Source organism: Sphaerodactylus townsendi, linkage group LG04, assembly GCF_021028975.2.
Source record: "Sphaerodactylus townsendi isolate TG3544 linkage group LG04, MPM_Stown_v2.3, whole genome shotgun sequence".
Classification (NCBI taxonomy): domain Eukaryota; kingdom Metazoa; phylum Chordata; class Lepidosauria; order Squamata; family Sphaerodactylidae; genus Sphaerodactylus; species Sphaerodactylus townsendi.
The window spans coordinates 46,658,362-46,681,349 of NC_059428.1; the positions used below are offsets into that span (position 1 = coordinate 46,658,362).

The window sequence follows — 22,988 nt, forward strand, 5'->3', positions numbered from 1 at the left end:
CTGGGGACACACACCCCGGCCCTGCGCGCCTGCTCCAGCGGCGCAGGGCAGGGGGGCGTCTCCCCAGGCCTCGGCGACGCGCCAGAGGCCCGGGGACAAGATAAGTACAGGGAGCGAGGGGGGGGGGGAAGCACCGGGAAGCCGCTGCCATTTGCACGGCTTCCGAGGGCACTGGGGAAACGCCGGCATCGGGACGGGCGGGCGGCGCGAGGGCGGCGCGGCGGCGATGCAGCTGCGCCCCCTGTGCGAACGGCGGCCTGGGGACAGCGTTTTTGCCGTCCCCAAGCCGTCGTTTATGGCCCGTGCGGAAAGGGCCTAAGACTAGTGAACTCAAATCTCACTGATTTTTTTTTAATGGCATGGAATGTTAAGAGCCTCTGCCTGGTTCATGTACAACAATGCCTACATTTCCTTCCTTTGGGCTGGGAGTATTAGATATCCCAGGAAATGGGAACAAGCCTGGGATGTTAGCCTCCCTATTTATTGGGAAAACTCATTGAAGCCCCATTTGTTCGCCATTGTTTTAAAAGACAAACGTGACATTCAGCTACAGGTAGTTAAAGCATAATTTTCTGTATTTTTCCCTACTGAAGCACCCTCTTACCAGCATAGCTACACAGGAAACTGGCAAGTTCATTATTCCATACAGCTATAGGAACTGATAGAGCTTATGCTACTTCAATGACATTTGTCAAATCCATCCCATTCATTAAACTCAATCATGTGTAAAATGCACTGTTCAGGAGAGCTTTTTATGAAGACAATAGAACTATATTAAAATAGAATTGTTCTGGAGACCATTTATGGCACTGTACACCTTATCAAGAAAGAGGGAAGGCCGCGTGGTATCGCCTGATCTCATCAGACCTCCAAAGCTAAGCGGGGTTGGTATTTGGAAGGGAGACCTCCAGAGACTTTGCAGAGGAAAGAAATGGTAAACCACCCATTTCTCAGTTGTCTTTAATGCCCCTTGCTGGGATCATTCAGCTGTGACTTGATGCACTTTACGTACACATACATTATCAAGTTTTGACTGCACAGCTTTCTAATGTCTAGTTTTTACATATCATATCTTTTTTTGTTTTTATTACATTTTTAAAGTTTGTAATCAATTTTGTTCCATCATTACATAACCTATATTTTCCCTATTGCCTTGTTTTGCATGTTGTAATCTGCCTTCAGTGTCAGTGAGAAATGGCAGACTGTAAATAAAATGACCCAACTGACCTATGTGTGAAATAAGTACATTTTGCATGTCTTAAACATAATGCAGAGCTTAATTTCAAATGGCCAATATTAAGAAGGGATGCAATACACTATTGACACCAATTTTTATTTCTGCACAAAATAGCAGAAACTGGGGAGGACACAAAGAATAGCCATTGCTGCCTTTCTACTTAATAGATTATTACAATGACTGACATTTTTTCCTTATTAATCCAGTACAATTTATTTTAAAAACGTATTGTGTAAAATAAGCACAAAACTGTAAAAACATAGACAGTGAATATTTAACATGCAAAAGCAAATGAAACATAGAAGTAAATTCAAAATGTACCAATAAAAAAGGATAGCAAGGTTATCAACGTTATATATACTATTTTTACTAACTATATATTATATATAGTTAGTGGTAGTATGTTCGAACTGTATTCTTCATTTCAGTTCTGAAATTTGTCATTGAGAGTCAAAATCATGTTAAATTCTTCTCTATTTCTCCCCCCTACTTTTTTGGCATATTGTTACTGGGTTATGAATTGTGCAACTACTCAAAAATGTCCCCTATCTGACATAATCCATTTCCCCCCATCTGCTGAAAACCATTGCGTTTGGTTGGATCTAAAGCTTTTTCAATCAATTGTAACCCTCCCAAAAAATTTAAACTACAGAAATTTACAAAAAAATTCTTTGAAAAATACTTCCTATTACTCCCAATAAACTCTGGATAGTTTGTTTGAGATGTTAACAAATAAATTAGCATTAACAAATAGAAGTCCTTGTTTTAAATCTTTGCTATGTTGATCTGGAAGCAATTCCAACTGTATTCAACAGAATTTATTCCCAAATAAGTCCATGTTTAGTCTAGTCACAAAGTGGCATTATGTTTTAACAGCTAATCAAGACCAATCTATAAAACATTAAATTATATTCCATTGGTTAGGTTACAATCATTTACTTGTTCCAGTGCAAAATTTACAAACACAGACGACATGAACATATTAAATGTGTCATTATATTGTCCATACGTTTAAAAAGTTCTGGCTTCCCCAACTGTTTGACTCTTTATGTCCGATATAGCAATTTCTTTTTCAATGGGCATCAAGCAAATTTCCTTAACTTTACCATAGCCATTTATGCACTTACAGCTCACCAATTGATCCAAAGGATTTCCCCCCACAGAATGAGCTTTGAATTTTAAACGTCCTATTCCCATTTTTTTAAAACCCTGAATCTGCTGCAGCTTCTTCCCATCAGTTATTCCCCCCTCCCCTTGATTTTTGAAAGGATTTTTTCCACTTTTGCATTAGTGAACTAACTTCAGGGCAAAATAACGCAGCCCAGGTTGATTGTGTGCTCTTTTTCCAATTTCAGGTAGTATTTGCAAGTGAAACTCTGCGGCAAAGATACATTGTATTTGTAGTAACAATGTATCTTTTGCCTTCAGTTTCACTTGCAAATATTAGGTGAACTTGAATGAGCCTGACTTGTTATTTTGCCCTAATGTTAGTCCACTAAGGAAAAAAGCGGGTGAAATCCTTTAAAAAAACAGAATAGGGGGAAATGGTTGATGAGAAGAATTGCTTTCAGCAGTAGCGTATGGAATAAATGCAACTGAGGAGTCTAGAGGGAAAACAATGGAGGTGTACCGAATGATTACTTATGTACAAAAATTGAAGGGGAGGAGGGAGTGAAGTAGGTGGAGAGAAGGCAGACAAAATGGAGGAATGATCCCATTTATGGCATGGGAGAAGAAAACATAACCTGAGGCAGGCATGGCACACTCTTTCTGATTCACATTCCTAGCAAAGCTGAGAAAAAATTGCTGTTTGCCTGGACTGGAAAACCTTTCATTGACCCATGGCATAGTGGTGTGGAGACAGTTGCGTAAATGAAAATCTAACCCAGATAATGTTCCAATACTGCTACATAAATGAAAATATTCCCAGGTAAGCTTGGTGCGATGAGAAGTCCCAAGTGTAAATGGCCCGTATTTTCTTTTCATGATTTATACTAATCACACATGGTCAATGGCATATATATCTTGAAGGACCCATTCCTGTAGACTGTATACCATCTAATCTTCTTTTTACATTTATGGCATAACATTGCTAAATGGAAGCTTTTTAGGAAGATATATGTGGAATACATTGATTTCACAAACTTACAGAGCAACATCACTCCCCACCACCTCTTTCTTATGCACAGCCATCTACTGACATTTCAGTGGTCATATATGAGGCTCCCCTAAGGAATGAAAACAGGAAAGAAATACAAAAGAAATGTTCCCAGTGATATATATGCATTCTCATTGCACTAGTTTTACCATTGCCTTATACACAGACAGTTTCCAGATATTAGACATCATATAGGACAAGGAAAATACAAAGTACAGCTGTGATGGCAATGCATTATGTTCAAGCCAACACACAAGAGATGGTGTTAGCCAAAAAAAAAAGATTAGAAGGAAACATTAACAAACAAAAGATTGGTAGGAGACATTTACCCGTCCTATCCATTCCTACATCTACCAAGGTAGAAGACTGAGCCATATTCTTTTTCTAAATAAAATAGTTGCAAAACTAAAAGAACAAGTACACACGATGAATGAAAGCAGGAAATTTCTAATACTAGTTTATTACCATGTACTTTCTTGATTGTAAATAACATGATCTCACCTAATCTTAAACACTCATATTGTCTTGCCCACATACAAGGCTGCCATGTCACTGCAATAGCTCTTAAAGAGAATCATGTTGTTATAAATATTACACTAGTGTTGTATAACAGATTCTCAGTGCATGAGAACCTGTGTGTGGTTGTCTTAAGCCTGAGCCAAACATTACTGTGGGCCAGCAGATTATTTTGTTTGTGTCAAGGCTGGAAGGGGGGGGGGCATATTTTTCTTCAAGCTGTTTATGAAAAATTAGCAATACTTGGTCTAATTGGTGGTGGCGGGGGAGGGGGAGACAGCGGTGGAAAACTTCACGGAAGAAAAAAAAGAAAATGGCTGCCTTGAGGAAGACACACAAGCTCTTCCAATAACCACCAGAAGTCTGAAACAAATGCTTTCATTCTTTTTATATAAATTTCTCACCAAAAACATTAAAAATTGTTTTAAAAACAAATAATATACATATATATTTAGAAAACAAACTGTCTCCTGACTGTGGGCTTTATCCTACAATACAAAGTTCTACTGAAAGCTTTGGAAAAAAAATTGTCACTAGCTTGTATATTCCTTAAACTTTTCTTGCTACCATACCATGTCGTAGTCCCTAAAAAGAGGGGAGAAATAGGAAAAGGAACAAACCACTGTTTTCTTTGTAATACCACTGAGTTTTCTGGAGTTTTTTTTAAAAAAATATCTGGAACACAATCTAGCCAAAACTAAGAAATTCTTTAAAAAGCTTGCTGGTTCTACCAGTGCATTAACTTTTCTATTCAAATAAGTGGGAACCTTCAAAAGAACCAACTAGTTGGCTCATACCCTTTTTGTTTAGAAAGCAACAAATATTTTCATAATATTCATAGCTTTCACAGCTAGCAGCAAAACTGGAACAAATTTTATACTAGAAAAAAGATCTGCCATGTTGAGAAATCATATTACAAGCTAAGAAATGTTCAAGAAAAGTAGGTATTCAAATGGATAACATAATCCAGTTATATGAGACAATTGTGAAGTTGAACTTGGGGAGATAACCGGTGTAAGACATGGCTGTAATCCTTAACACATTCACTAGGGAATAAATCTCATTAACCTCAGTGGAACTTCTGGATACCCAAACTCAGGCTTACACTGAAATACTGTCGCATTATATGCAAAACACTGCCATCTACTGGCAATGCACTGCATAACTCTCCTCTAATTTTACAACATTGGAAAGTTCTTTCACTTTTGTCCCTTGGTTGCTCTGATTTTCCACTTTCCTGCTCCATTAGCTTATGTCCATGGACACTGCACAAATAGTATTAACTGCTTTTAGGAACAATTGGTATAAATTGGGTACTCCCTGAAACATATTCACCAGGATTCTGGCTAAATGTCCATCCAAATGGGGATGCTATACTCTAGCTTCACATCCCTATTACTGAACGTCTCACTAGCCATACAAGTGTTCAACGTTGATAAATTTTGTTTCCTGGATATAAATGAATAAAACAGAATCAGCCAGAAGATTAATTTTGCACAACTGTTTTCACTAATGGAACTAGCATTTGCACTGGACATCAAAGTGGCCATAGTGTGTTCCTTTTCAGTTATCATATAATGTAGGACGGGACCTACAGTGCAGAATTACACTTTTCTAAGTTCATTGCATTGACTTCAATGGACATAAAAGGCTCTAACTCTGCTCTGTTACTCAGCAACCTGCACCTTACTACCATTCCAAACTCCGTGGATTTCAATGGCGTTTTAGATCCAAACAAACTAGGGCTGGTTTTCTTTTTACATCATTGCATTTTGTAACAGATTGTCATTTCTACAATACAAAATCCGTGACATAACATTGCATGTGCATGAATGTAAAAATAAGCCACACCACTGCTAGGCAACTTTAATACTCCACATCCACAACCAAGTAGTCTTCCCTTCAGTGGTCTTCAGACTTGAGAAGTTGATTTGTATAGCCATCAGGCAAGTAAGCTTTCCTTAGTTGGTCTGACTTGGGTATGGAGTTCCCATTCTTCACATGGCGAGAGAGGAAGGCTCGCACAGCTGGATGGTCAGCCTTCTCAAGAGGAATGTTAGCTTCCAGAAACATTTTTACAAAGTCCTGGATGACATTGGGTTTCTCTGTCTGGGCTGCACTGTTGCACTGCAGAGAGGCAGTCAGAGTCCGTGGTTTCTTCCTGGCACTTTGCTCTTCAAACTCCCCCTTGCGCTTGGTATGAGTTTTGGATTTGAGATGGTCATTGATGGCAGACTTGCGAACATGATTCAGCACCACATTGCAGAAAGTGCAGTACAGTTTCCCTCCATCTTCGTACAGTTCACTGCCAAATTCAGTTACACGATCCTGAGGAGTCACGTACAAAGCAGTCTTGGAACGGCTGCGAGAGGGAGGTGGTTTCACATCAAATCGTTCCATTGCTGTCTTCTTGAAACTGATTCTGGAAGACAAATAAAAGACATGCCTTAAATGGACATTCCTCCTGTGTCAACTCAGTTTAGTACATCAGCGATCAATTCGGGCCCTATCAATGTGCTCCTGAGTAGACTCCAGTAAATCAGTAAGTACAGATTAATATTAAAATGCTCAAACATTCCACACCAAGACATACAAAGTGCTCTCGATACGGAATCTAACTATAATGCATACCAAAATACACAGTGATTGTGCTAAAACTTTATATTCCACAGATGATTATTATCATAACTTCTGTAAGCACAGAAAAATTACTAACTGAAAATAAGGTAGTTTTATAGATTCCATTTGGAACGGTGCTTGCTACTTAATGGGGCAGACAGTGGCACATAGACTATGCGCTCTTTTTAAAAATGAAAATTTCAAGCTGAAAAGAGGCTCTGAGATCTAACATGTAAATAACAAGGTAATGTTGTAAGAAGTCACTGTAACTTAACTGTACTGGATTGCAATTTTGATTTCTATCCTACTGGATTGCAATTTTGATTTCTATCCTTCATGATTAGACACAAATTGGAGTATAGAATCCTAACAAACTCTGTTTTTTGTCTGCTGTGGTTAAATTAATTTCAACAAAATGAGAATTAAGAACCTAAAAATAAACCATCAGACTGGAAGTTGCAAATGTGTTCGAGAATTTCAGTTAACTGGCTTGGACAATATGAAAATTCAACAATATAAGGCCTTCTGATTTTAGAAAATTGTGGATCACACTTGATATAGCACCAGTGGACATTTGCATTTAAATCCAGATTTGTCCAATCATGTAGAAATTAGGGGTAGGCATTTTTCAGGTTTGGGTTTATTAGGGCCAGAAATTTTCACCAAAAAAAAAAAAAAACAACCCAGTGAATTTTACATATTGGTTTATTTAGTTTTTTTCAAAAAAATTAAAGTTACTAAATCCAAATCTGAAAAATACGCCTGCCTCCGGACTCCATGTGGGTCTGGGAGGCAGCAGGCAGCACAGAGTTGAACCTGTACTGCCTGCGGTCTTCAAGATCCACATGGAATTCAAAGGTAGGCATACAGTTGAAAGCTGGGTTCGGGCAGGCTGAGCCGACAGCTGAACTGCACACACCATCTCTCAGACTCACATAGAGTCTGGAGCCACACATATTTTACCAGTGTGGTTAAAAACCAAAATTTTCATTTAAAAATGTTGTATTGACTTCTTTTTTTTTGCTAGTCCAGTGTTGAACTGCAGGCGTCACCTCCAATCTCCACAGGAAGACTGGAGGGAGCCGCTGCAGTGGAATGCTGGTTGAGCCCCACGTTGAACTACACACGTCACTTCCATGGTGGGAGTCAAATAATTTAACAACCGGCTCCAGTGGTGGTATTCAAATAATTCAACAACTGGTTGTTTACAAGCACCATTTTAACAACCGGTTCTGCCGAAGTGGGGCGAACCTGCTGAATCCCACCACTGTGCCACCTCTGATCTTCACGTGCATAGTTCAATGATGGGCCTAGCCAGGCTGCAGGTAACTGAGGAAGGGACAGGTGTTTGTTTTTTAACAACAAATGCAGCGGGTCAAATGGGCCCCCATAATGCTGAAAAAAATCAGCATTTTTTGGGATCAGCTTTCTTGGCTTCATTTTATTGCCACTTTTTTTGGAGATCCCCCGCCCCCCAATACTAACAATCATTTTTCGGGGTGGGGGGAGATTAGTTTTAGTTTTAACAAATGCCCACCATAGGTAGACAGCATGTGTAAGTACGGGAGGGGTGGATCAAATAGCAGAAGAGATGCATGGCTAGTGAGGAACCTACACAATCCCCCAGTCCTAGCACTTTTCTCACAGTCAGGAAATTATTTTTCTGGACACATACATATTTCCTAATTGAGCACTACAAGATATTAATTATGATCACTTGCTACTGTCATTACAAGAAGACATTAAACTATTAAAGCCAGTGTGGATCAAAAAAGTGAACTTGATGTAAAGTCTCAATGTTTTATCCAGTTCCTTATTCACAGGTAGCACAAGCAACACAATTGAGTAATCCCTCAATTTTAGCACTCACACATCCCCAAACCCCCAAAACAAAAATAACAATGTTATGCAACTGAGAATCATCCAGGAAAAAAAGATATGTTAATTTCCAGGCCTTTTACTGAATTTAAGATACATTGTATAGGGAAAATTATATGAAATGTGGTTCTTTATAACACTTGCTACAAATAATTTAATAACCGAATGAGTAAGAATCAAGAATATAGCAAGAAACTATGTCTCTTTGCAGGGTGACCACTAGTGACAAAGTTCCTGAATGCAGTCTTAGAACACGTCTAGATCTTACTTGCTACTTGAATACAGCACATATGATTTTGAAGTGTTGCTTTCGTAACAAAATGATGTTGTCATATTTATAAGGAAAAGAAACTACAGTGCTATCAGATATTGAAATACCTATTCCAGCCCCTGCTCTTCCAACCACGTTACTTCATTTTATAACCTGCAACATGAGGACTGTATTAATGAAGGATTCTTTATTTATGAGAAAAGTCACTAATGAGGGAAACTTTCCCAACATTTATAAACTCTCATCCAGAAGTGCAGTGTGCACTGTCTTTTTGATGTTCTGAATGTTGACCATTAAACATCTAAGCATTTCATTGAACAGACAGGCAATCATAGTCATCCAAATGGCCAAAGGGACAAGCAACACTAACTTGGGAATCTTAATTTGTGTATAAAGGATAAACACAAATTTAAGAAAGGCTTCAAGACCCATGGCTTTCCTAAATTTGTTACAGTTCTCTTTGCAACAGTTGCATTCAGTTTAGGATTGTGCTGAATAGGCACTTAACTTACCCTTTTTCCTGTTTCTCAGACTTTTAAAATATGTTTATATATTTGTGTCTCCTCACTATTTTACTGCTGCATTCACTTCCTTCTTAAGCACAACCCATCTTGCCAAATGTGTGAATCATAAAATGACAAAATAAAACAAAGCAACAATGATATTTTGTCACTCTAATCATTCAAAATTTTATCACCATATCCGTTTAGTTATTACTGATACCCCACTTCTAGTTTTTACTTGAGCGGGGTGGTGGTGGTGGTGGTGGTGGTGGAAATCACTACAACCTCCTACGACAGTAGGAGATAAATCTCATATATGAAACAACAATTCCATAACAACAACATCATCAACAACAACAAATCAGCCATACAGGTCCCAATTAACATGATTTCCCTCCTCCAGTGTATACTGTGTGCCCCTGTGATCTTACAGAAATATTATGTTAGGAAATATGAGGGTTCTACTATTCCACTATGCAAAGACAAGCAGCACTACAGATAATGTATAAACTGGGCTCAGCTTGAAACACATTGTCTGAGCTATTTCGTTTTCAATCTCTTGGAACAAGAAGTTGACCCAGACTCTAGACAATGTAGTATAAGCCACAGGAAACCTTGAAGCTATATGTGAGTTCTCTCTATTTTAATAAGAAATAGAGTAGGAACAAGATGCAGTCCATATCACCACATCATTCTGCCAGCTTTGTGACTCCTCAAGACTGTTAAATACAAACTAACTACCTCTCAATACACTAATCTTGTTTTCATACCCAGCCAGAATAGCTATAGGAGAGGATATTTCACTGCTTAAAATGTACATCACCGCTGAATAACGACTAATATACATTACACTTCACCAACAAAGGAACACTGAAAGAAGTAAAACAAGCAACATTACTTAGTATTGTATTGGAAAGTAAATCGTATTGTATTGGAAAGTAATCAACAGGGTGCAATTTTTGTAGAATTGCCAATCTGAAATAACAGCTCAGAAATACATGGTTGGATGGAGTCAGTGGGGAGATTCAGCAAGTTCGCACCACTTCGGCAGAACCAGTTGTTAAAATGGTGCATGTAAACAACCAGCTGTTAAATTATTTGAATCCCACCACTGGAACCGGTTGTTAAATTATTTGAATCCCACCATTGGATGGAGTGTGAGGATGCCAGGTCAGAAATCTAGCAAAGAAAGAATACTAACCAACACCATTTTGGTTGTTGTGAGTTTTTCAGGCTGTGTGGCCATGGTCTGACCACAGCCACACAGCCTGGAAAACCCACAACAACGAGTTGAATCCGGCCATGAAAGCCCTCGACAATACATTCAACATTATTTTGTCCTTGTCAAGCATGGTTTTTGTTTCTTGGCCAGAGGCGTTCCTTTTTCTCATCTGTCTGAGTGAATTAATGGAGCAGTTTCTCATGCCTGCCTGTAAACCATACCTTCTTGCATGTCCTGTGCCAGCACTGTGCCTCAAATGTAAGCCTGTGTGTGCTGGTGGCACCACAAACATGGGTTCAACTTTTTATAGTGCAGTTTGTGGGGCTGGTTTTGTCTTGTGACAGCATAATGGATTTGGATTGTCATTCTGTAAGAACATATGGGCAGCCCTGCTGGATCAGACCAAAGTTCCATCTAATCCAGCATACTGTTTCACATAGAAACCAACCAGCTGGTTTGGAGGGTCAACAAACAGGACAACCAAGCCAAGGTGCTGCCTCCTAGCACTAGCATACAAAAGTTTATTGCCTCTATATACAATTGTTCTTTACTCACTATCACAAGTTGCCTTTTTATACAAAGTAGCCTTTATATACAAAGTAGCCTTTGTATAATCTGCCCATAAAGCCCGTAAGGGACCAGTTTACACCAAGGGGATTCCACTAATGCTGGAGTTGCATTTTTTTTTTTGCACTGAAGTATGTGGACAGAGTATATTCAAGGGGTCTTTCCACAAAAACCCACAAACTGTCATGGATCTACATTTTTAAAGTAGAGAGATTATAAAATATGATAAAATCCAGACTGTGCACAAGAGTATTAGATGATTGGGCGGGGGGGGGGGGAATTCACACCTTAGATCTACATTTTTGTGTCACAAGGAGCAGGAGCAATGATTTGTATTTTATGTACGTAATGTATTAACCTGACGTAAGCTGCCCCAAGCCTGGAAGGGGAGGAGAAGCCTACTAAGTCCAATAAATTGAAACTGATTTATTCTTTCTTAGCCAAGATATGACCTGATATATTTGGGGCATTTGTCTGTGATAATCCACTCTCTTCTTTTGCTTTCATTGGTCAAAAAGTGAAAAAAATAGGAAAAAGGAACAAGCTTTTAAACATTGAAAAATGTATGACTTGCATGGTATTTAATTTATTCCTACCATTACAGGCACTAATAACATATTTAATAACACAAAGCACAAAATGTGAACAGATGACACACCTATACCATGCATAAACCTTAATAGCCCTCAAAGTTTCTAGAGAATATGATAATATTAACTATGGATGGCCTTGGCCAAGTCACTATATTCTTTATGCCTGGAGAGTGCCATCATTATCCTATAATAGATTTTTCATAATAAAGAAATCCTTCATATCTACTGGAAAACGTGAACCTTGTTTGTGCTAATAAACTGCATTGGCCACTTCCCTTCCCTTCCCCCCACCAACTTCTTAAAGTACGTTCTGAAAGACTAGAATTTCTCTTGCTGGGATATTTTCAGTCTCTTTTAATGCAACTTTTATTTACAAAATATTAAATCTGTACCACAGGCTGCCGTATTAATTATGACATGAGTATCACGCCCCACATCCACAACCTTCCAGCACTGAACGAAAGGCCTTCCATCACCCCTGTCTTCCTTTCAGGCGCCTTTTCTCCATCAGCACCCTTTCCCATACCTCCCCCCCCCCAAAACATTCACACACACCCCGGACAATCTCCCCCGCCCCTTTCCACAGACCCAGTCCCATTCTTCGCATCCCCACCCAAAGATGAGGGGGGGGGGGTTTTCTAGTGGCTTCAGACGAGATCAATCCCCGCTCCCTCCTCTTACAGCTTCCTGACAGCGCAGCGCGACCTCCCCACAAAGGCCAGGGCCGGACTTCGCTCTGCTCCGCCGCGCTTCCCCTCCGGCCTCCGCCACAACGCGGAGCAGACTCGGCGGAGCCGCCTGTCAGCCAGACACACAGACAGGAGGGGTTTATTTCCCCCTCTCGGGCAAGGCAAGCAAGGCGGGCTTGGCCCCCTTAGCAACACTGTCACCAATCAAGAAGCAGAGGAGAATCAGACGCCCAGTAAGAGAAGCCAAGAGCGAACGCCGCTCTCGATAGGTTCTCCCGCGCAAAGTGACAACGTTCCTGACCACTCAGCGAGGAGAAAGTGAGGAAGCCGTCCGCACGTTGAAAGCCACCCACAAGAAGGAGGCGGAGATGTTTACTTTGAAGGATGAAATGTGGACCCAATCACAAAAAAGCGAAGGCCAGGCTTGGAGTCTTTGACTGACCGGACCTCCAACCAAGCAGAAAGTGGGACTGAAAGTTCAGCCGACCAATCAGAACACGCCTGTCCCAATCCGACATCGGAGAGTCCGAGCAGCTCCGATAGGAAGGGGATGAAAATCCGGGGTTGCGAGTCCACGAGTTGATTGACAAGTCAGCCCGCCAGTGATGACGTGCAGTGGGGGTGGTGCCGGAACTGAGGAACTTGGCTTCGGAGGCGGGCTATCCGGTGAGTCGGACCGGAGGGGGGACAGAGCTGGAGCTCGGTACGCGCAGGGCGGCCAGAGCAGCATGGCGGAAGACGAGAGCGATCAGGAGTCGGAGAGGCTGGGCGAGGAACTCGAGGCCATAGGTGGGCCGCGCCTTCCCCCTGGCCTGTCTCCCGCACTGAGCAGCCAGTATTACTGCTACCGTTTCTGCCAGGTGAGAGGCTGGCCCCGCCCCTCTTGGTTGACACCTCGCGGGGGTGGGGGGGGGAGACCAGACTGCGAATCTTCTAGAGGTGGAAAGTGGGGGGTGGGGTCTCCTCTCGGACCGGGGGCGGGTGGAGGTCGACCGAGGAGGCGGTGGAGAAAGGCGAAGATCTACCCAGTGCCGCTCCAACCTCCCCTCGGCTGTGGGGCTTCGATCCAGTTTCTCCCCCTTCCTCGCTGTTGCTTTGGGATCTGCCCGAAATTTACCTCGGCTGAAGTTTCTTCCAGGCAGGGTCGGCTGCTGCTCGACAGGGGGGCTTTCCGAACACCCTTTTCTCCTTTAGCTGCCGTATACGGACTTTTGGTGGAGGGGAGGCTACGGCTGGATTGGCCATGTCGGAAAGGCGGTTGGGAAGAGAGGTAGGCCAGGCCTCCCGGGGAAGCCTCGCCTGAATTTTTCAAGGAAAGCAGTAACGGCCTTCTGACGTGCCCCGAGGTAGAGAACATATATGTAAACGCAGGGGGGGCGAAGAAGTAAAGAGCCGTGGCAACACATTCAAGCCGAAAACTCGCCCTTCTGTGGTTATACAGTTCCCCGCTGAGAGGCTGAGTGGTCAGAAGTGAGTTGACAAGGGGGGGGGGGTTGTTTGGAGGGGAGGACACTTGGCTGGCGGGCCTGGTTCTGTTAACAAGTGGTGGCTTCTTGGTGTTACTTCTGGCTGAAGAATGCTGGGTGCCAGGCGAAGCCCATGCGCCAAGTCTAGGCACGTCTTTGTTTGGTGACACTTCCTTCTAGGTTAGGATGTCCAAGTTTACTGCCTCAGTGTGTTTTGGGGAGGTGAAGTGCATCTTAGAAATGCATTTGACTTAAATTAGGGAGGGAACATGTCATTTAGGTATTCTCCATGTTTTGACTCATAAGTAGTGATGTTTGCTTAATTTTGACATATGTGGTTTACTTACATTTGCTAATCTGTGAATCTGTGGAAACAAAACCAGGGCTTTTTTTTGTGTACTTGGTGAAGATGACAGAAATAGCAATACTGACCTACCTTAGATTACTGAGATAAAGTATGCAAGGTATTTAAGCCACACAAAAGGTGCTAAATAATTGTTATTACATGGTTTGCCTAGTAGTAATTTATTTTGATTTGACTAATTACTAATCAATAATCTGTGCAAAGAGGAACTTTTAAGTTTTAATGTTTTGTCTGTCCTATTGCGTTTCTTTATTTTCCTTATTCAGATATTCTTTCAATCAAAGGAAGTCAAAGTAAGGGGTTTACTTTTAAACCAACAATTCATTAATGTTTGTTGCTGATCTGCTTGTTGGGTATGTCTTTAAAAAACAGTAGTCTTGTGGTTTATAGTAAGCATTGGTGATAAAATGACAATAGGATCATATCTAGGGCTATTATAGTGTTCACGTTGTTAATATATATCTTTCTAGCATTTACAAATAAAATTCTCCCAAGCATGAAATAGGCATGATAATATTTTAAGTCATCAACAAATATTTAACATATGGTTTTATATATTTGCTGTTAAGTGGCACTTTTCTAAATGAATGTTTGGCATAGAAAAAGTGTGTGGTTGTATGAAGTCTGGAAAAAGCTCCTTAAGCAGAAATTGTAAAAAGAAAAGGGGGGAGGGGAAGAAAACTCCAGAAGGGCATATGAGTGCATCAGAAAACAGCATTGAAATAGAACTGAATAAAGTAATTCTGTGTTCATAGCTATAATTCCCTTCTCCCTTTAGTTGTAGTAGTTTTGACTTGATTGGAAAATGGTGCACTCATAACTCTACTTTCTGATTTTGAAACTGGATGTGAACTGGTATTTGTGGGTGGCTATCATTCATGATAAAACACAGTAGGCGAAGGGCTACGTTTATAGATTAGGGATCCAACAGTGCACGCCATCTTTTTAATATTCTCCAGGCCATTTGCAGGTTACAATTAAATACTACAAATGTTCATTAACTTTATATTCCCTGAGTTCTGAAATTGCCTTAGACAGAAGAATGAAACTTTTAATACTTTCATTTAATAATATTCCATAACTTAAATCAACTACTATTACTTCGTTGAAGTTTGTTTTCCTTTGTCTTGAAAGTAATATTTTAACAGGTACCAGGATATTTAAAATTGTTTCTGGTTTCTGAGTAGTTCTCAGTACGTAATTTGAAAGATAAGTCGAAGTGTTTGATTAGTAACCTGAAAGGAAGAACATCTTCAGCTGCTAATCATGTTCCAGTATTTCTTGTCTCTTGCTGTACAATGTCTTCTCTTACCTTGTTACAAAGGAAGCATTTGCCGTTCTTAAATCCTAAACCTTATACAGTTTATCTAATATAGTGTATCATTCCACTTACATTTTGTAATTCACTAGTTTGCCTGAAAATAAAATGCTGTGACCTTTCTCTTACATTGTAATTGGCTGCCAATTTCTGATGACATAATATAGCTAAGTCTTTGTATTTAGCTGTGTCTCAAAGTCACCACGGTCTACTTATGCTTTTTTCCTTTGGAGTAAATAGAGATTACATATTATAATACAAGAATAACTTAAGTGAGACTTCAGTGAATGGCTTAATAATATCTGGTCTTTGGAATGCTGAATGGTACGGAGCTAACACCAAGCTTACTTGAGTTTGTTCCGCACATACAAAATAATGCGTTTTCAAACCACTTTCACAACTGTTTGCAAGTGGATTTTGCTATTCCGCACATCTTTAAAGAGCACTGAAAGCAGTTTGAAAGTTCATTATTCTGCATGTGCGGAATGAGCCTTGGTCTCCCATGTTAGAGATGCCACAGGAATATCTGTCAGCCTTTTGTGAATAACCAAACAACTATGCCTAAAGGGCTATTTTGGATAAGCCAAACCTGGTGGTAATTGCTTTTGGGGGGGAAAGCTGGTTTGAGGGGCACAAGCTGTTCTTGGTGTTCTGCTGTCCTTCAACTTGCATTAATAGACACCCCTCTTACAACTCAAACGACTTGTGTGAAATCACCCAAGTCATGTATGGTAATATACTAACCTGTCCTCTTGGAGGCATTGCTTATTTATTCATTTCCTAACCATGGCATTTATTGAGATTATTAGGAATATTATTCTGCCATTTCTGTTGATCATGGCTCTGGCAGCTAATAGGTCCTGTTCTGTAGCAAGATGATTATTAATTACTGAAATGTTCTTTTTCTGAGGAAAAAGACTTTCCTGGCTGTTTTCTATGAAAGTTAAGAGTTGGGCCAAATAAGTGCTGTTCAGTCAAATGTGACCTTTAAAGAAAAATGAAAGAGGGCTTAAATAAAAGTGCATTTCATGATTTCAAGCCTTAGCATTCTGATTTTGAAAAATCAAGGATGCTTCCAGAAGGTAGTTTTACGTGAACATGGATTCCATTCAGTGATTCTTGTGCATTATTTAGTTACCACACAAAGAATGTGAAAGTCCGAAGTAAGTTTCTACCCTCAGACCACAATCACTGCCCCCACCCCCAAAGCTCACAATTTGGCCCTTTCCAATCCCAGTGGCTTCCATGAAGATGGGGGTGAAAACCATGAATGTACATCAGCAATGAAATACTGGTATGCATCATAATCACTTAGAACATATGCAGGCAGCCAAAAACTGTATTTGTCCCTAAGGGACAGCAATCTGCTACTGTATGCAATATGTTGAGCTTTTGAAGTTCTTGGAACATCTGTGTAACTGTGGAGGGATGGGGGCTTCTTTCACTAAGCCTTGGAGATGTTCAGAATGCAGTGAAGGCTCAGCATGGTATTATTGAAAGTGTCTGCATTTCTCTGAAACCTGGACTGGTATGACGGTTTGTATGCCACCTCTCACCTTAGCATATTTTAAGGAAACTTCTTTCAGTTTAGGTAGTTCTTCTGCCAGACGAAGTTGAAGAAAGGTTCCTTCGGCTTTATACTTGGCTAAGCACAGAATACAGGCCAGTGTTTCCCTGACTTCGTGGTGACTTTATTGACATTTGGAAAGAGCTAAAATGTTCTTTTAATATATTATCTTTTAATGTTTATTTTTTGGTCTCTGTGATATTATGTTGTATTTTATGTCACCGTTGCTCTTGATGTTGCTTAGGAGAAGGGCAGGCATATGAATATTTAAATAAGTAAAATGTTCCATTGTTTTCTAAATTTCTTTGAGGTTCAGGAATGAGCCCTTGTCTTCCTTGAGGCTCTAGAGAAAGGCTAAAATAGAAAATGTACTAGAGTCAAGCTGGTGTATGCATTAAACCCCTCATGTAGATTCCGTAAGTGAATATAAGGAAGAAATATATTGTTAAGGTATTAAATCAAAATTATTTTAGTTATCTTAAATTATTACGGTATTAAAAATGTTGCATTTTTTTTATCTTCAAAACCAATTTCACAGGAACTAATGATTTACGTTAATAAAATTAGCAAATGTACATACTTAAGTCAACTTCGATATTGTTAATTAGAAAACAGTAGTAACCTGCAGAGAAAACACAGCTGACAAACATTTTTTGTAGCGGTATAAACTTACTTCACTGTGAGAAGTAGTTTTTCATGGATGCTTAAAATGTCAGCCTTGGTACTAGTTAGGTTCTTGATTAGTGAATGTTTTTCGGTTTAATTGCTGATAGAAGCAGATTACATAAGTAATCCTTTTTTAGAAGTTGCAGATTTATGTTTATTTGAAATGAAAAGATGCTGTGCAAAACTGAACTTCAATGCAGTTTTCGAAGAAGCATTTTGTTAATGCTCTTGATCATGTTTACATACTTCCATTAGTTCTGAGCTTGCCCATCTCTTATGTGGTACCCTTCTTTCCATTTTCTTTTTCATATCAATGCAATATGTTTTACCTTTTATATAGTTTTCATTATTTTCTACTGGGAGCCGTGTAATTTTTTTAAAAAAATATTGTAAACATTTGTAGTACAATACTTGCAATTAAAGTAGTCATAATCCCCTCCTAAATGGTCATAAGACCTCACAGAAGTCCAAAGAGTAAGAATGACAAATTCCAGTGTGGTGTAGTGGGCAGAGTGCCAGATTAGAATCAGGAAACCCAGGTCTGAGTTTCCCATTCTGCCATGAATGTTTGCTGGGCAATTTTGGGTCAGTCACACACATTCAACCCTAACCTACCTCACAGGGTTGTGAGGATAAATTGGATAAGAGAACTTTGGGTCCCCGTTGGGCAGAAAGTAGAGTATCTGTGAAGTAATCAATAGTAAATAATTATTTACGCACATTGATATTGTGACCATTGCTAGGGATCTTACACTTGTGTTGGTTTCTATAATAGTTTAGCTGCCCTAAATAGACTACTGATGTGTGAATTTATAAAGTAGGCTTTCTTGGCTGTAGAATTGTTAGGATTTTTCTCATCCAGTTTACAAACCACTTCTGACTTTTAAATTTACTTCTTTTTTTTACATAGGTTGTTGAAGACTATGCAGGAAGATGGCAGGTTCCTTTACCGCAGCTTCAAGTGCTTCAGACAGCACTCTGTTGTTTCACATCTGCGTGTGTATCATTCCCAGCTGAATGTGAGCATGTACAGTACGTGTTGAGTAGCCTAGCCTTGTAAGTAACCTGTTTCTTTAGAGTTCTGTAGTAATTTTCTCATAGTTATTGGAGAAAATCAAGTTAAGAACATAAGAACATAAGTTGAAAGACAGCCTTCTATATTAATGTGCTGCAGACAAGATGACTTTGTGACATTTGAGTCAAACTGAGCAAATCATTTTCACTCTGCAGAGGTGGCAGACTCAGAACCAAAAGAATTAGAATTAGGAATGCAACAATTAGAAATACAGTGGAACCTTGGTTTTCATCGCCTTCGGTTTTCATCGGTTTTGGTTTTCATTGATTTTTTCAGTGAAAAATTTGTCTCGGTTTTCATCGATTTGCCTCAGTTTTCATCGATTTGCAGTAAGGTGCAGGGGTTTGTGGAGAAAAATCTCCCAGACAAAGCTGTTGCAGGCCGTGTCTGCAACTTGTTTAATGACAATGTCTTGCCCCATTTCAGACAAATCTTAAAGAGGCGTCAGAAACAGACTTCTTTGGACAGCTTTCTGGTGTGACATTGGTCCACTGGCTCTGAAGCTCGTACTAGTATTATTGTTTGTTACTGTTTTCAGCATTGAACACTATGTTTATTCACCAAAAATGTGTTTTTGGTATGTTTTTTGGAGTGCCTAGAACGGATTAATTGGATTTACATTGGGAAAGTTTGCCTCGGTTTTCATCGGTTTCTGTTTTCATCTATTCTTTTTGGACAGATTACCAACAAAAACCGAGGTTCCACTGTACAACATTATTTTACTCTCAACACAGACAGTTTTGACCACCATCCAGCAGAATGAAAAATAAATGGTTTCTTCAAATGCTTGTACACTGTTTTCCTCCCTGTATTTTATATTACCCAGAAACAAGCCCATTGCTTCTCAAGTGCAAGAAAATGTTATTTCCAAAGCAACAGTTTTATAGGTAGCATTTCATAACTAATCATGTGCTGCTGACACTGAGAAAGTTAAAATAAACACAATATGCTACTCATTTGGTAGTCTGGCTGAACAGTAGATTCATGCAATCACATTTTTCCAGTGATCCTTAGGCAGAATTGAAAATATTCTGGAAAATGTTAATTTGGGCAATAGATATGTCAGACTATTGCAGTTGAAATATATTTTGAATTCTGGTGAACAGATTTGAATCTCTTAGGAGGCAGCACTGGCATAAATGCTCCTTGTGCCAGCCTAAGGGGTGTTTACAGCAGTGCAGAGGCACTTAGCTGGTGCTGGGGAAGTAGTGCGATGCTTGTATGATAGCTCTGCTGTGGTGCCAGCACTCCTTTGTTGCAGAAGCTCCCACTGATGCTGAAGGGGACATTTTGGGGGACAGAGCTGGCTTTAGTCAGCTTTCAGCCTGGGAACAATCCTGTTTGCCAGTATACACTTACGCTGGCAAAAGGTAGGCGCAGCCCATGGAGCTGTATAGGGTAGTTCCATGGGGGTTTGGGGGAGCGTCCCTGTCAGTTTGCTGGCTGTGGTGCAGCAAGCCTCTTCAAAAGTGACATGCTAGGCCATCCCCGGCGCAAATACTCCATCCCCTTAGGTTTGCATTGCTCCTCTGCAGATTAAAGATAATTTGCATTTAGTTTAACTCAAATGTCAGAAATTCAGAACAAACATAGCTTTGAAATATTGGAAGCACAGTCATGTGATCCTTAAATACATGTTGGCCTGTATAAAGATGTGCTGTTACATAAAGTGCATCATTTATAACTTACTTAGCAGAATTTGTTTTGTTCTATCAAATCAAAGCACTTATGGAGACCTCGTAGGGCTTTTAAGGCAAGACAGGTTCAGAGGTGGTTTGCTATTGTCTGCCTCCGCTTGTGCTCCTGGTATTCCTTGGAGGTTGTCCATCCAAAAAGTAAATGGAGCCAACTTGGCTTAATTTCTGAGACCTGACAAGATCAGACTGGGTTGGGATATCAGGGTGCTTAACTTATGAAATCAGGTGAGGGTGCTTATATAAAATTGATATAGTTATGGAATGTAACCTTTCATCTTTCAGTATCTTTATTGGTATAAATTATGAACTGAACAAAAGAAAGGAAAAAAATGCCATTTTAGCATCACAAATCAGGGGACTATCGGGATTTAACCTCATGTGTCAAAACCCTCATAACAATTGAAGTTTACCTTGCAACTAATCAGGTAATGTAAGAGTACTGATCAGACAGAAGATATAAAACTAGCCTCTCAATAGGAATTGCCACGAAAATTGTGTTGAAAGGGACTAATTAAAGAAACTTGAAGTTTAACATAGAAGTCACAATTAAACAAAACATGGCATACGTATTCAAGATTTCTAAGGCTACATGGACAGTCTTTCATGATGAGGAACATTTTGCAAATCTCCCAAAAAGAATCACTGTAGGGAACGTATTAAATCTTGTGAGCATAAAAGCTCATGTAATTCAGGAGACATTAAATCTGAAAAATAGGATGCTTGGATCCCTTGATCAGGTGTGATACCTAACTCCAGAGGGAAATATGTCATGTTTGCAGAGAGTTTGTTTTTCAATATCCAGAAGTCTCTGTTTAATGATCTTGAGACTCTCAAAATGCTTGAGATTCTTCTAACATAAGAAGGGAATTAAAAGTGATACTAATAGACTGCATTTTTTTTCAAAATTAAGTATGACCTATTAGGGAAGAATCAGACAGCATGTACAGAAAATAGCTAGGGGATTCCCCCCAAATAAAGCACAACAAAGTTGCTTGGAAGTGCTAAACTTGGGAATTGCAGTGGGAATCCTGTAAAGTAATTGGGATATCAATTTGGTGTTAAAACACAGATACTTATTGGCTCCTTTCTCATAAAATAAATGTGCAACTGCAAATATACTGCACTTGGCCAAATTAACTGCTTGTTTCTGTTGTGCTATCCAACTGTTATTCTACTGAAAATAAATTCCCAAATAATATGTTCAGTGTCATTACCGTCAACATGCTAGTTAAAATGTCTCCAAGACATTCAGAAAACTATGATTTTTTGACTTCTCAGAATTTTTAAATAATAGGTTGGCTTCACAAAAGGATACAAATGTAAGTAAGAGGCACTTAAGGCTTTTCTGGGAATGAGATTGGACTACTGTGTTATTCATGTATACGAATAAGGGAACTGAATGAAGTTTATGAAAGTCTCCACCACCAGCAAAGGAGGAACTAGGTCATTTATAAATAAATTGAATAAATGAGCAGCTAAAATACATCCTTTTTTGACTCCCTAATTAGAGGGAATCTTCAATCTCATATTACCCAGTCAACTATTTGGAACTTGACAGTTAGTGAAAAAATGTAATTTATGGACAAGGAAAACTGAGTGTTTATCCAATCTCATCGTGTTCAGCTCATTCCACTTAATATTCACAGGTATAGAATTGAAAACAATCTTAAGACTGAAGAAAACAGAGAGTACTTCTTTTTTTCTACCCACATCACTGTATTTCTCTGTCAACTGAGTGTGGGTAACACAGTGATCCAGAGTGGATTTACCAGGATGGATACCAATCTGTTCTAGATCAAAATGGTTTTGATCAGATATCCAAGCAGTGAACTTACTAAGCAGGTGCCTTGCAGAGAGTTTGCCCACAATTGAAAGTAGGCTAGTTGGGTGATAGCTCCCTGACTTTTTTAAAAACAGGGACTACAGCAGCATTAGTCAATGTGTTGGGCATGATCCCCATTTTACCTATTTGAGTGAAAAAAAAACGTGAGGAGGAAGGGGGGAAAGGAAAGGGGAGGCCAGTCCAGGTGGTAAAACCATAGCTGCTTCAACCAAAGGCATGGCACAACATATCCATCTTGTAGGCTCTGCGGAACTGCTCTACATCCTGCAGATCCCTCCTATTAAGTGGCTGAGAGTTCTACCAGGCTGGGGCCACAGTTGAAAATGTCCTGGCCCTCGTTAGCTGGATGTCTTCTGGACCAGGGACTTCCAAGAGATTACTTCTGCTGGAGTGTAGCACTCTCTGAGATTGGGAGATGTTGTCCTATAGATATAAGGGCCCCAAACTGCTTAGCGCTTTAAAGGTTAACCCTAGAACCTTGAACTTGATCTGGGATTCAACTGGTAATCAATGCAGCTAGCATAGCACAGGAGAAATGTATGATCTATCAGAAGTCCCTGTAAGGACCTTGCTGCCACCAGTTGCTGCAGCAGCGGCATAGTGGTTAAGAGCAGGTGCACTCTAATCTGGAGAACCGGGTTTGATTTCCCACTCTGCCACTTGAGCTGTGGAGCTTATCTGGGGAACTAGATTAGCCTTTGCACTCTCAACACATGCCATCTGGGTGACCTTGGGCTCG

General features: G+C 39.9%; 2 protein-coding genes across 3 annotated transcripts in view; one reads left to right on the top strand and one right to left on the bottom strand.

Moving 5' to 3' along the window:
- Positions 1-1,804: 1,804 nt before the first annotated feature.
- On the bottom strand, positions 1,805-12,425 carry CGGBP1 (CGG triplet repeat binding protein 1). Its single transcript, XM_048493962.1, has 2 exons — positions 12,246-12,425; positions 1,805-6,333 (listed from the first exon to the last, which is right to left on the bottom strand). The coding sequence occupies exon 2, from the start codon at positions 6,309-6,311 to the stop codon at positions 5,814-5,816; it is 498 nt and encodes a 165-aa protein (XP_048349919.1). The 5' UTR covers positions 6,312-6,333; positions 12,246-12,425; the 3' UTR covers positions 1,805-5,813.
- A 206-nt stretch (positions 12,426-12,631) lies between these two features.
- Positions 12,632-22,988, top strand: part of ZNF654 (zinc finger protein 654) — a 32,737-nt gene continuing 22,380 nt past the window's right edge. The window contains exons 1-2 of one of the 2 annotated variants that reach the window (XM_048493703.1): positions 12,632-13,113; positions 18,545-18,690. In XM_048493703.1, the coding sequence (XP_048349660.1) occupies positions 12,859-13,113; positions 18,545-18,690 (401 nt within the window). In that variant the 5' untranslated portion in view covers positions 12,632-12,858. The remainder of the gene's footprint in view (positions 13,114-18,544; positions 18,691-22,988) is intronic. The other variant, XM_048493704.1, reaches the window with a different exon arrangement.